Genomic DNA, 13698 nt, shown 5'->3' with positions numbered 1-13698 from the left:
GCAAGGAAATAATACAAACAATCTCCACTGTATCACCGCGCGCCTCCTCGACTGCAAATGCACGAGAGTAATTTTAAATGTTATTGGTACGATTATCGATGCAAGAACAAATTGCGATCACATCACAGAGTCGCAATTGGTTTCATATAGCTAACTTTGATAATATGGGGGCTTGTTCGAATAATTAATCTTGATTATTGGAATGCGCAAGGGTAATCGTTGACGTTAAAGCTTCTATTATGAACTTTCTTTAAAGCGAATTCAGTCCGGGAAATAAGACAAACAAATATAACATAAGAGTTAGTTTTTGCGAGTTACTCCTGTGGAAGTTTCGTCCACGATACTGGAGTTCATTTCAGAGCAAAGGGGTTTGCGAGATGGTGTACATTCAGTGTATGATTTCTTCGCAGCATTCTGCGAGAAAGTTGCCGACGTCGAGTTGTCGCATTCCTACATTTATAACGGGGATGACAATTAGGAACCTGATTAGTGCTACTAGATAGATTTGGCCACGCTGTGATCCGCCAACACTCTTTCAGAAGTCTGATGAATGGTTTGTCATATTTGACTTCATGCCTAAATTCTCCCACTCAATTAGCAGTTCGTTGAGGTCGCATTGAAAAAATTCCTCATCGTTCGCCGGGGTATCACACCGAGATGAAGATCCAAACAAGAGCGACCAACGTCCTTGAGAGAACTTCGCATTACCTCAAGGTCGGTGTTCTTCAAAACAAGCCTGCCTGGTTCGATGTTGTTGGAGCTCATCCTCCGGCCATCGATCTTACAAAGCGAGCTCGGTCTACCAACCTTCACGATCCCCAAATTGAACAAGGTTCAGTGAAGACTCGGCTGAGTTCTTTTGACCGCCAGAACAAGCATCATGACGTCCACAAAATCCCGAAACTTCAATACCTCGAGGATGAGCTTCGTGATGTCTTTTATCATCAACATCCATGGGAATTTTCGAGACCGAAAACTTTGGTGGAAACCTCGGGTGATAACACCAAAGGCGATTGGCTGAGAATGATTCAACTTACCAAGCCTTTGGACGGTGAACTGGTTGTCCAACGGACTATTTGGTTGGCCAAAAATACTGAGCTGTCTCTCACTGAAGCCTACGACAAGGCCAGATTTGAGTTTTATCAACTAAGAATGCAGGAGGAGATGAAGCTGACAGTGGCCCGTGAAGAGCTGACTATGTTTGGCGCAGTGTATCCCATTACCAATACCCAATGGGGCTTGGAACAAGAACAAGAATACATTGATGCTTGGACCGAGGTTGCCTCCAACAAGACGAAAGTCTTGCTTGCAAACAAATCCCAAGCGCAAGAAGTTACTCAAGAAGTCGAGGCCGACGGGTCCACATTTGCTTTGGAAGACGACTTGCCGGAAGCCAAGGAATAATCATGTATATAGAACATTTAATGGATTCATGCTATTGATGAGGCGTAGCCGCAGCTTGTCTGTTTGTTGTGAAGCTATTCTTACTTTTGGTACGGCCTCAATCCAAGCCCGTTCTTGGAATTAATGCATGCAAAACACTTACAATATTGTATTAACTGGTGATGGGTTATTAGTATTGCACCAAAATGTGGTCTGCTACATGGGTTCAGAAGCGTCCTGAAATATGTAAATACAGATGATGTACTGCTAATTTAGTGTCTCACCAGTTCTATCAATCGTTTGTCTAAAGTTTCCTCTGAATCAGTGAGGACACCCGCCTGTTGGAGTGTGGCTTTCGTATTGTTCACCACCGTTTCCCAATCGATTTTAAGATCTGGATTAAACTCAACGGTCTTCAACCACTCACGAGCGTCATCCTCTGTATAATCCAAGTTTTCAGCAATCCATTTCACAGCCTCATCGGGATTTTGATTGAAGTATTCGATACCCTTGATAACGCCTTGAGAGAAATCATCAATTGCATCAGCTTTGGCTTCCAACGCTTTTTTGGATGCAACAATGACCCAAGACGGCCAGGGAGTATATATTTCGCCAATTCGCTTAATTTCGCCATTGTCATAGTATCTTTTGGAGGTGAAATGTTCCCACATGAAGAAATCGGCAACTCCTTGGTTGACACCATCACGCAAGTTTTTGAAATTGTCTAATACGTTGAAAGAAAATGCCTTGTCAAACTTGAGCTGATTGGCAAGCACATACAGCATTACGTAGGATCCTGAACCAATTCGAGACACACCAACAGTGGCACCATTCAATTGATCCCTCGATGTCAAGTCAGATCGATTCAGACCTGTAGAAATGGCCCAACATAAAGGGGACTTGACATACGTCCCAATGATTGTGTTGTTGTTATTTCCGTTGGCGATGTCACTAATGAACCCTTCCGTCAAACCAATAGCAACGTCAACCTTGTCATCGTTCAATAACTTAACGAGACGACCGGTACCCTCAATAACGGGGACAAATTCAATCGGAAGCTTGAAGAATTTATGCTTGAGTGCAAGAAACACAGGTGACAGGAAGTGTTCTGGAATATAAGCGACTCTCAACATGTTGTCTCAAAGTGCGATTGTGAACGATCAATGAATGTGGCGAGGGCAATGCACACATATCTAAAATCTCGAGTTGGTGATTGGTATTCGATACTTTTATTACCACAATGCCAAAATATTATAGGATCATTTTGTCTGCTCTGCATTATGCCAACGAGATTTACTATAAAAGGTGCAGGTTAATCAGTATAACTCGTTTGAGAATGTACCTCATTTTGCTATCTCTTTTGAGCACTATTGCAGCGTATGATGTTCTTTACACCAACCCAATTCCCCTTAGTTTATGCTCCATGAGCAGTGTTGTCGGCTTTAAGTATAATCGAGCTGTTGCTTGGACTTTGTTTGCAGAACCCACCTTGAAAGCCGGAATATGGCCCATATTTACAGAATGGGAAGCTGGGTCACAATATAAAACCCATGAGACGAGCGACTTAATGTCAATTTCTTGTCAACCAAACCTGGGGAAAACTATACAGATTCAAGGGATTTTTCCATTTGCTGTTAGTGACAACGTCAAATTTGAGGACCTAAGCCAATGGCGACTTCTATGGCAGGAGGGAAAGATATCACCTATACTCAATGAAGATCATCACGCACCTCAGCTTCTGTGTGTAACGGATGACAAGCAGCTACAATGCATGGAAGCATTCAATTTCAGTGAGCTTTTCAAAGGATCGCCATTCGTTTAACTTCTTATTTTTGACAATTAATGGTATACATCATTTTGAATTCAAATATTTGAATATATGTCGGTCATCCTGTACTATTAAGCCAAAAGCTTGACCAATCAAAATCATAGCTTCTAAAGTCTAGGGGTACCTTCACTTATTCGCGTCCAGTTTCAATATAACTATGGAAGTTAAACCCTGAAAGTTGATCCATAGAGTTGTGGATTGATTTACAGGTTTTTTCTTGAAGTTTGGCGTCTAAACCCAGCCATTCTGAACACTAAAACCACTTTGACCTCGGACTGTACTGATCCGAGTCAAGTAATTTAGCGCGATGGCCATTTTCACATAAAAGAGATGGAACCCCCGCTAACAAATCTTTTTTTCTTAAATGTAGAATTTGCTTGAACACGGTTCATCACGTGTCTGTTTTCGAGTACAACTAATTTTCAACCAATGATTGACGTCGTTCTTGGAGCCCAGTGGGGTGACGAAGGCAAGGGTAAAGTTGTGGACATTTTATGTAATGACATGGATGTCTGTGCTCGTGCCCAAGGTGGTAACAATGCTGGGCACACTATTGTCGTTGGTGACAAGAAGTACGACTTTCACTTGTTGCCGTCAGGCTTGGTAAACCCCAAGTGTGTCAACTTGATTGGTAACGGTGTCGTCGTTCACGTGCCGTCCTTCTTTGAGGAGCTTGAAAACCTCGAAAAGAAGGGTTTGGACTGTCGTGACCGTTTGTTCTTGCTGTCTAGAGCCCACCTCACCTTTGAATTCCACAAGAGAACCGATAAGTTGAAGGAAGCCGAACTTTCGACAAACAAGGTGGCTATTGGTACCACTGGTAAGGGTATCGGGCCCACTTACTCGACAAAGGCGTCCAGATCGGGTCTTAGAGTACACCACTTGGTCAACCCTGACCCCTCTGCTTGGGAAGAATTCAAGACTCGTTATTACCGTCTCGTGGAACTGAGAATGAAGCGTTACGGTGACTTCGAGTACGACGCTGAGGCTGAACTTGCTCAATACGAGAAGTACCGTGAGCAATTGCGTCCTTTCGTCGTTGACGGTGTCGCTTTCATGCACAATGCCTGGAAGAGTGGCAAGAAAGTTCTTGTTGAAGGTGCTAACGCTCTTTTACTTGATATTGACTATGGTACCTACCCTTACGTGACTTCTTCCAACACTGGGATTGGTGGGGTGCTTACAGGTTTGGCCGTGCCTCCTGCGTCGATTGGCAACATCTATGGTGTCGTCAAAGCTTACACCACTCGTGTGGGTGCCGGTCCTTTCCCTACTGAACAGCTCAATGAAATCGGTGAAACTCTCCAAGATGTTGGTGCTGAATTTGGTGTAACCACTGGCAGAAAGAGACGTTGTGGCTGGTTGGACCTTGTCCTTATGAAATACTCTTGTTGGATTAATGGTTACACTCACCTTAATATCACCAAATTAGATGTTTTGGATGGTTTCAAGGAAATCAAGGTTGCCACGAAATACCTGATCGGCGGAAAAGAATTGGAATCCTTCCCTGAAGACCTTAACGAATTGGCGAAGGTTGAAGTTACCTACGAAACTTTCGAAGGATGGCAACAAGACATCACGAAGATCAAGGATTACAAGGACTTGCCAGAACAAGCTAAAAAGTACCTTAAGTTCATTGAGGACTATTTGGAAACTCCAATCAAGTGGGTTGGTACCGGGCCTGCAAGAGACTCTATGTTGACTAAGTGATAGATTATGATTACGTACTATGAATTTATTGGGATATAGGAATCACGCGATACATTTCGCAGCATGCGATTAACTTCAGAAACTTTAGCTGCGTTCGTGGTGAAGCTCGTGCTTGCCGTCATATGCACCAGAATCTTTGTGTACAGTGGCTTGATAGTTAGACTCATGGTTGCAATCCCAATGATTTTCATTATCACCTCGGCCGTGACGGATGTGTTGATACAATTGAACCTTAAGCAAAGGCGCAGAGTTATGACTAATAAGCCATGAACGGAATTTCAGATCTATCGGGGTAAGACATAGTGATACAAAGGTACCATGAAAATACAATCAATCACTTCTGTTGGACTTCAAGTTATCACTTGCCTCTGTGTTGAAGGCAGCAGTCGCCGCTCTGTATCTTTACCATCAATCTAGGCTTGGTCTCACCGATTTGACGCTGTTGGGTGGTTTATTCCTAATCTTGGTCATTGACCTGGCTTATGGAAACGTTTCTTTGTCATAGTTTACCTAAATCGAATACATAGCTAACGTTTTGTCAAATCTTCCAACATAGCTATCCAGTGCCCTGCATATAAATGCGCGCCAATGAAATTGTGCCGAAAGGTTATTCTCCTACAAACCCATCATGTCGAACAACCCTTGGGCTAAGAGGTACGTACCATGCTCGAATGCTCTTCGCTTGGAATTACACAAGGTTTTGCGCTTATGACCGTTCATAATCCCGAATGAACGAAAATGCTGAGTCTGAAACTAACCAACTAGAGACGCGTGGCGTTACGAAGGTCAATTCACTCGGATCAACAGATTCAAGAACGCTTTCCCCGGGTTTGGCATTGCCGTGGTTGCTTTTACTCTCTTCTGTGGGTACGAAAAGTTTGTCTTGAACAAGAACGACCACGGTGACCACCATTAATGCATGTACCATAATATACATATAGATTCGACTCAAGCTAAGCAGTTCATGTATCACTTGAACCTGAAACATGTTATCGATCTACAATCCAACGATCTTCAATATTCAAGACTTCAATAGCGATTCAATCTATGTACGGCCTCACAGGATCATTAAAGACCTAAACGTTCATCAAGCCTCTTCCGTGTGACAAGGCGTTCTGTGTAAACAACATGAAATGGCTTTGCTACCACAACTTCGTCAGGGAACGGGCACTCACTCGAAGCTTTTACCAAGACAGGCTCCTTCTGACTTACGGTGAAATCACAGTAATTGCAGTAAAATTCAACGAGTCTGTGTTCCTTAACTGTGTCAGCAAGTAACTTCAACGTTTGCACGCTAGATAAATTTATGGTTGGAGAAAAGTAACTCCACAATGCAGGTGAGTTCAACAATTTGTCGAGAACAACATCAAGGAAAACGGAAGCTTGTTTAGGAAGGAACAGTGTGAAAGCTGTAACAGTAGCCTCTTTCATACCGTTGGGAACATCGTGAGCTTCAACGATTGAACGGGCGGGCTGTTTATCTTTAGCCAGAAGACCAGTGACGGGACAAACGGCGTTGGGGTCATCACCACCATGAGCATGAGGATCGAAAGAAGGGGCCGATTGTCCCGTGACAGGGCAAACGGCTCCCAGCGCAGGTGCTGCCACCAGCTGACCTGTTACAGGGCAAGTTCCAGTTGCAGCAGGTGCAGACATTTTAGATGATACAGGGCACCCGCCATTTGTGGTAGCAGTCGCATGGCTGACGGGACAAACCCCGTTCGGCGCGGCCAGTGAGGCCGTGCTTGTGTGATCAATGGAATGGGTACCATTGCCATTGACAGGAGCTTTTACATCACCATTAGCTTCAGCGGAATGGGCAACGGGGCACTTGCCGCTACCGTTTGCTTGACTAGTATGAGCCACAGGGCACTTGCCATTACCGTTGGCTTGACTGGTGTGAGCCACGGGACATTTGCTTTCAGTCATCGCTTTGTGGTCAACAGGACACTGGCCCGAAGCACCAGAGTTGGACTTGAGCCCCACCGTCATTAATACCCTGTGTAAAATATCATCGGTGAATTCAAATTCTTCTGTCACAGGAATAAACCGCATTCTAGGCGACACCTTCAATTGTTCGGCAACTTCGATCGGTATTTGGCAGTCTAACAGCTCATCGTAGTTGTTCAGAGGGTTAAATGAACGACGAGGCAATTCAGCCACAGCACGGGAGGGTGCAATCAAAACAAAAAAGATGAATTCATCATTCTTGGAAACCCCAAGTTCTTGCAAAAATTTCTCTGGGGTCTTGATTCGTGGGTTTTGAATATGACCAAACCGCTTGTGAACTTTATCATAGGCCTTATTCACGACCTTTGTTAAAGCACTGAAATCCCGGTTATTGTAGAAAAACCAGTCTTTGGTAAGAACAACAACTTCCATTAGTGTGATCCAGATGACTAATCCACGATATTGCGGTGCTTGACCGCGGCTTCTCCAGACTTTAGGGTCGTGTCCGGATACAATACTATGAAAATTTCGCGGGGCAAGTGGCGAAATTGCGCCACAGTTGAGCTAAATCTATCTGTAATGAGTGAACTAAATCAACCATAATTCATTGTCTCATTGACGTATATACAATATTAACTTACTTGGGACCAATCATGTTTTCAGGTCTGACCCATTCGTCAAATTCTTTTTCAGTCAACATGTTCAATTCCAAGGCGGATTGCTTCAAAGTCAACCCCTTCTTGTGGGCGTTCTTAGCAACCTTCGAGGCGTTGTCGTAACCGATCTTAGGGTTAAGAGCAGTCACAAGCATCAACGATTCGTGTAACAATTGGTCGATCTTCTTTTCGTTGGCTTGGATACCTTCAACACAGTGTTCTCTGAACGATCTGGCACCGTCGGCAACCAATCTGATCGACGACAACAAGTTGGCGATCATCACGGGCTTGAAAACGTTCAATTCAAATTGACCCGAAGCACCGGCGAAAGTGATGGCGGCGTTGTTGCCGAAAACTTGAGTGGCAACCATGGTGAGAGCTTCATTTTGGGTAGGGTTAACCTTACCGGGCATGATAGAAGAACCAGGTTCGTTTTCAGGCAAGGACAATTCACCGTACCCACATCTGGGACCGGAGCCAAGGTATCTGATGTCATTGGCAATTTTGAACAACGACACAGCGACGGTGTTGAGGGCACCGGAAGCTTCAACGATGGCGTCGTGAGCAGCGAGAGCTTCGAACTTGTTAGGGGCAGTCTTGAAAGGGAAGCCAGTGAGCTTGGAAACTTCAGCAGCAACCTTAGAGTCCCAGCCCTTTTTGGTGTTCAAGCCAGTACCGACAGCGGTGCCACCTTGAGCCAAGTAGTAAAGGTTAGGCAACGCCTTCTCGACACGTTCGATACCATTGGTCAATTGTTGAACGTATCCCGAGAACTCTTGACCCAAAGTCAAAGGAGTGGCGTCTTGCAAGTGGGTTCTACCAATTTTGATGATATCCTTGAACTCGTCGGACTTAGCCTGCAAAGCGTCTCTCAACTTGGTGAGTTCGGGCAACAATTGGTTGTTGATTTCAGTAACGGCAGCAATGTGCATCACAGTAGGGAAGGTGTCGTTTGACGATTGCGACATGTTGCAGTGGTCGTTGGGGTGGACGGGGGTCTTGGAGCCCAATTCACCGCCCAACAATTCGATGGCACGGTTGGAGATGACTTCATTGGCGTTCATGTTCGATTGAGTACCCGAACCGGTTTGGAACACGACAAGGGGGAAGTTGTCGTCCAACTTACCTTCGGAAACTTCGGTAGCAGCCTTCTTGATAGCGTCGGCAAGTTTGGGGTCAAGAGCGCCAAGTTCCTCATTGACGGTGGCAGCAGCCTTCTTCAAGATACCAAAAGCGTGGACCACAGGCAAGGGCATGCGAGCAGCGGGGCCCCCGATCTTGAAGTTGTGCTTCGAACGAGCAGTTTGGGCACCGTAGTACTTGTCGACGGGGACTTCAACGGGACCGAAGGCATCGGTTTCAGTCCGGGTGGCGGCTCTAAGCACGGCCGACTTCGAGAGGGTACGGGTAGAGTATCTAAGCATGGGGGTCTCAAATTTTTGATCGGTACCGGAGTCGCTTTTATATAATTGGGTATTTGCCACTATATACAGGACTGCCTTTCACCCTCAGGGAAGACGATCGCATACGTGAACGCTTTATAAAATCTAGGTCTGTAACCGGTGAAAATCATTCTTCAGACGGTTGCTTAGCTCCTATGGCTTGTAAACTTTGTTGTCTTTTAGTTGCAATATTTTGGGGACAGAATTATCACTCCCGATTTTGTCCGATGGTGACAGATACTGCTATTGGTGTTAGCACTGAAGTGCAATCCCATAAGATGAAATTCGACAGCAAAAACACTAAATCTTCAATCTATCTACTTAATTGCATTGGAAAATCGCCTCCTAATGGAATTTCAGTCGGCAATTGGTAGGCGCGAAAGCATTCAATCGAAGTCTCTGGAACCTAAACAACCACCGATAAAATGCGCGAAATTAATCCAATATGAGTTGAGGCTGATGTGCATGGGCACATAACCGTATAACATGTATGGCGTCAGCGCTACCACTACATAACCTTCCGGTTTTATACTTAAAATGGCGCACACCACATAGTTTCCACAATTATGGCTCACTATCAGTTTGATGTCGAGATGGCATGTGGCGGGTGCTCAGGTGCTATCGAGCGGGTTCTCAATAAGTTGGATGGTGTTAACACCGTCACTACCAACCTTGACACCCAAAAAGTTGACGTGATCGCAAACGACGATGTGTCATACGAAACCGTGCTCGAAAAGATCAAGAAGACGGGGAAGAAGGTTAATGGAGGTAAGACGTTGTGATTTGTTTGAATTATTTACTAGCTAGCAGTGCGAACCTCGATAATTTCTTGAATTGATTGGGTTCGAAGCTCCAGATTAATAAATACCTGTTCAATCATGCGAATAAGTTCATCTGTGGTATAGTCGTAAAAGTCACCATTGTAAAAATGGTCCATGATTTCGTTTAGCAGTCGATTCACCAACAATTTCAAGTTGTCCAAACGATGTACTGAAGGAACCTTATCAGTGGGAATGGCGAGTGCAATTATCGTAGGAACTGTCAAGTTCTTTAAATGATTTATGACTGCCGAAATTTTTGCCAGTTGAAACTCGGTGATCAGCCCTAAGTTGAGAACTTCCAAGATGAAACGGTTATTGATGTAATCAATCAGTTGGAGCATAAGTCGCTTAAACTCATGCGCGTTAGTCAGCCCTAAATCCAGCAGAAGCCGTCCTTCAATCCAATGATGGATTTGCAGCACCTTGTCTAAATTGGCACCATCCAACTCGAAGTCGTCCAGTAGTGATTCGACATTGTCGTTTTCATCTGATAAATTCAACGCGGCCAAAGTGTTACCAAGGAATTGGTACCATGCCGTCTGCGTTTGTCTCCATTGTTGAATCCCAAAATTTCGGAATTTGTCGTTTCCAGTAGCGTCAGAGAGTTGGAACATGTCATTGTAGAGAAGGAGCAGCTCAGTCGTAGGAGGATATGTTTGTATGGCAAGAGCGTTAATGGCTGATATTAAGTCGGCGCTTGATTCATGATCCTTGATCAATGGCAAAAGTTGCCGAGGGTAGTCTGTACAGTGAACTTGAATATGTGAGCTGCAATTTGTCTTTTTCACCTGTCCTACTTTCCGTTTCTTTGCAGGAGAAGTAGGAGCTGTAGTCTGAGTGTCATCACCCCAATCATCCCAGTTGTCCTCAGATTCATCATCCGCGGGTACGCTTTTCGTTGCCTTCGCCTCGTCTCCCGACCAAGCGTCATCGTCCCACTGATCACCCCAACCATCATCGTCATCGTTAACATCACCAGGTGCTTCTGTCGCAAATTGTCCGCTTTGACCGGTGTGCGGTTGTGGATTTTCAGCATGCTCAGTAGTTGAAAACTCCTCGCCGCTTAAAGGTAACTCCCAATCCTTCAAGCTTATTTCCTCGGCAAAAATGTTTCGAATTTTATCGATATCCTCATCGACTTTGTGATAATCGTAAATCACCTTGAGATTATCTTGAATCGACAATTCAGAATCAAATTGTGGGAAAAGTTGCCAGCCATCAATTTTAGTAAGCTCAAGAATGGCATTGACCTCGCTTTGGTCATTGATGATTCGATTGATATTTTTCAGAACAGTTTCAACCACAACGCGTCCTAACTTAGAGTTAAGATAACGACGAATTGCTTCCAGATCAACAGCGTTAATGTACTCAATAAATGCTAGAGTCAGCTGAAGGAATGAAGACTCGGGTGCCTTGGATAATTCCAATTCTTCATCGCCGTCCTCTAGCTCTCTTTGATGCAATTTCCATCCCAGAGTTGGTAACGTTTCAACCATAACATCCCACTCCTCTTTTAAAAAAGTATACCATTCCAATTTGATCAGATGTCTTTCAAGTAATTGGTTGAATTCTCCTATTACCAATGGTCGGACCTTTTTCAGCGATGGAATCAACGACTTGAGGTAATTGTTGAGTTGCATACTGAATTGGAGACGTAATTCTGCCACATCCTTCAAAATTTGCTGATAAATTATAAGATCTGTATGACTGGTGCAACTAACTTCTAAAGTTGCAAAGAGTTGAAATGTGCGATGAAAATCCAACGTATTGGGGTTTTCTTTAGCAATCAAATGATGGAGTTCTTCCACGTCTTTTGAAACAACTTTGAGGGTATCAAGCTCATTCATCACATTGCGTAACTCGTTGTATTTTGCGTCGAGATCTGGAAGTGAAAGTGAATGGAGTCCTCTTTCTTCGGAGTCTTCGAATTGTTCAGTAGGAAGGTTGATCTGATTTGATTCTATCCGAGCATAGAAATCGTACAATTGATCGTCAGCTTGCGAAAGTTGAAGCTCATGTTTCAGTATCAACTCCCCCAAGGACATAGCTCTGATTTTGATTTTACACGTCGCACTCAGATGCACAAACAGCAATGTACGGTGGAGCAGAGTCCCTCAAAGTCTAAAAGTGTAAAACAATATAATTTAGACCATTGAAATTGCCAAAGGTCGTTTAAATTGTATGTGTATTTATCTGAGATAGAACAAAATGAGTCAGTTTCATTTATCAATGGACTTTTGTAGTGTACAAAGTGCTGAACCAACGACAATTCACCCTATCTTCGTGTTATGCAATCATCCTTTATCAATAAGCAACATAAGGATGATGATCTGATTCTTGTTTACGTCGGATAGCTTGATACATGCTCAAGTCCACCTGAATGTCACCTTCTTCACTATTTTCGTCGTCGTCGTCATCGGAGTTATTGACGACAGTGGTTTCCTCATCAAGTCTAGAAAGCATACCTTGCTTCATATCACTGACAAAAGACCAAAGTGAAGACGATACTTGAGCCACAAGCTCTTCGGGTCGGTGTCGCAATGGGTCATCAAAAAACAGCGACCACCGCTCGTCAACACCTCCCAGACGTCTCCGTGTTGCCATGATTGCTTCATCGCGTGGGTTAGAGTTGGTTCTAGGACGATTCGTCGATGCAGGTGGTGAACGTCTCGATGTGCGCTTCAAGCTGCCATTGCGCGAGGGAGTGGGAGTAGATTGTGGTGCTTGAGTGGGGGTGCTCATTTGACTGTATAAGCTTCTTTGTATAACCACCCGTAATCGATGTAGTTGAGCCTCGTTGGTTGATATCAGTTGATCTAGATCACGACGTCGATCTTTAAGCTCAACAAGTTCCATCTCTTTCATAGCAAGCAATCGGAGCTGGTGGTCAATATCCATAGTTTCAAAGTCATGTGGAAGTTCCTCCACGGTACTGCTGATGAATTTCGTTGCGGTCCTCGACGGGACTCTTTCCACCGATTGGGGCAGCTGCTCCTGGACCCGAGTGGGCAGGATGACTATGGGCAGCACTGCCAGAAGACTGAGGCCCCGCCTCAGCCGAGTTCGACTGGTCAGAGGGGTGCTGGTGGATGAGATTGACGGTGGCGACGACATCGACACGGGAGTTCACAATGTATTCGAAAAAAAAGCACTTAGTGCAACCGATCACAATCAACAAACCGCCAAGCTTAAGCTTAGCGTACCCAAGTGACTGAAGATTGTCGTAAGTATCCCGAGCTGGATAATCGCAGGAGGGTCTGAGATGTGAGATTCACTTAGGCGGGTTCTCGCCGGTGGTGCAGCTAAAATCCCACCGCGATTATCGGCCCGGGCACGCGTCCGCAACCAGCATCCAGCGGCACGTCATCCGTCGCGTGCAAGGGATGGCGTTTGTGTGCCGATCCGATCCCTACCAATATAACACTGACATCGTTCTTGTGTTGACATCACGATTGAGGGTACATCACGCTGCAATTGATCCACATTCGAAAGATCACTCCAGGATGAACCCTCGTAAGGCCATCTACGAAGGCTATCGACTGGCATAAACTAGAATATAACATCCCAAATCGATACCCATCTAAACTCCAACGGCCTCTGTGAGTTTGAGATTATCTGGGGTCCGCGTGATCTTACCGGTTAAGGCGGGTCGCAACCTGGCCCACTTAATTCGGCAATGCTTGCTAATTCAAATGAAGCCAGCAACAAGAAAAGCACCGTTCAATGGTACAAGCACCAGCGAATTTTCGTCGTTCAATGTGGCTTGGACACATCCAAACTGCGCCACACTGGCTTTGTATGTAGGTAGTCTGGATATGTAGCTCGTGGCCCCTCTAAACCCCCCGCACTCCCTCTTGCTTGGATAAGGGTCGCGGCTGTGCGGAGATCTTTTCTAAGGTATCCTTGCT

At 44.8% G+C, this 13698-nt stretch overlaps 8 protein-coding genes across 8 annotated transcripts; 3 read left to right on the top strand and 5 right to left on the bottom strand. All coding sequences in view use genetic code 12, as the record gives it.

The window, feature by feature from the left end:
• Positions 1 to 657: 657 nt before the first annotated feature.
• On the top strand, positions 658 to 1404 carry DIURU_003483 (mitochondrial 37S ribosomal protein mS23; the record flags this gene model as incomplete). The annotated part of the gene is made up of 1 exon (XM_034156250.1): positions 658 to 1404. The coding sequence occupies one exon, from the start codon at positions 658 to 660 to the stop codon at positions 1402 to 1404; it is 747 nt and encodes a 248-aa protein (XP_034011736.1).
• A 251-nt stretch (positions 1405 to 1655) lies between these two features.
• DIURU_003482 (uncharacterized protein) lies at positions 1656 to 2516 on the bottom strand (the record flags this gene model as incomplete). The annotated part of the gene is made up of 1 exon (XM_034156249.1): positions 1656 to 2516. The coding sequence occupies one exon, from the start codon at positions 2514 to 2516 to the stop codon at positions 1656 to 1658; it is 861 nt and encodes a 286-aa protein (XP_034011735.1).
• A 1124-nt stretch (positions 2517 to 3640) lies between these two features.
• On the top strand, positions 3641 to 4921 carry ADE12 (adenylosuccinate synthase; the record flags this gene model as incomplete). Its single annotated transcript, XM_034156248.1, has 1 exon — positions 3641 to 4921. The coding sequence occupies one exon, from the start codon at positions 3641 to 3643 to the stop codon at positions 4919 to 4921; it is 1281 nt and encodes a 426-aa protein (XP_034011734.1).
• A 1068-nt stretch (positions 4922 to 5989) lies between these two features.
• On the bottom strand, positions 5990 to 7303 carry DIURU_003480 (uncharacterized protein; the record flags this gene model as incomplete). Its single annotated transcript, XM_034156247.1, has 1 exon — positions 5990 to 7303. One exon carries the CDS (start codon positions 7301 to 7303, stop codon positions 5990 to 5992), a length of 1314 nt encoding a protein of 437 aa, XP_034011733.1.
• A 205-nt stretch (positions 7304 to 7508) lies between these two features.
• FUM12 (Fum12p) lies at positions 7509 to 8951 on the bottom strand (the record flags this gene model as incomplete). The annotated part of the gene is made up of 1 exon (XM_034156245.1): positions 7509 to 8951. The coding sequence occupies one exon, from the start codon at positions 8949 to 8951 to the stop codon at positions 7509 to 7511; it is 1443 nt and encodes a 480-aa protein (XP_034011732.1).
• Positions 8952 to 9535: 584 nt separating this feature from the next.
• ATX1 (copper metallochaperone) lies at positions 9536 to 9751 on the top strand (the record flags this gene model as incomplete). The annotated part of the gene is made up of 1 exon (XM_034156244.1): positions 9536 to 9751. One exon carries the CDS (start codon positions 9536 to 9538, stop codon positions 9749 to 9751), a length of 216 nt encoding a protein of 71 aa, XP_034011731.1.
• A 17-nt stretch (positions 9752 to 9768) lies between these two features.
• On the bottom strand, positions 9769 to 11835 carry DSL1 (Dsl1p; the record flags this gene model as incomplete). The annotated part of the gene is made up of 1 exon (XM_034156243.1): positions 9769 to 11835. The coding sequence occupies one exon, from the start codon at positions 11833 to 11835 to the stop codon at positions 9769 to 9771; it is 2067 nt and encodes a 688-aa protein (XP_034011730.1).
• A 259-nt stretch (positions 11836 to 12094) lies between these two features.
• On the bottom strand, positions 12095 to 12904 carry DIURU_003476 (uncharacterized protein; the record flags this gene model as incomplete). The annotated part of the gene is made up of 1 exon (XM_034156242.1): positions 12095 to 12904. One exon carries the CDS (start codon positions 12902 to 12904, stop codon positions 12095 to 12097), a length of 810 nt encoding a protein of 269 aa, XP_034011729.1.
• Positions 12905 to 13698: the final 794 nt, after the last annotated feature.

Source organism: Diutina rugosa, assembly GCF_008704595.1.
Source record: "Diutina rugosa strain CBS 613 chromosome Unknown scaffold1_size794362, whole genome shotgun sequence".
Taxonomy (NCBI): Eukaryota; Fungi; Ascomycota; class Pichiomycetes; order Serinales; family Debaryomycetaceae; genus Diutina; species Diutina rugosa.
The sequence above is the reverse complement of the archived record's forward strand: the minus strand, read 5'-3'. Positions and strand labels throughout refer to the sequence as shown.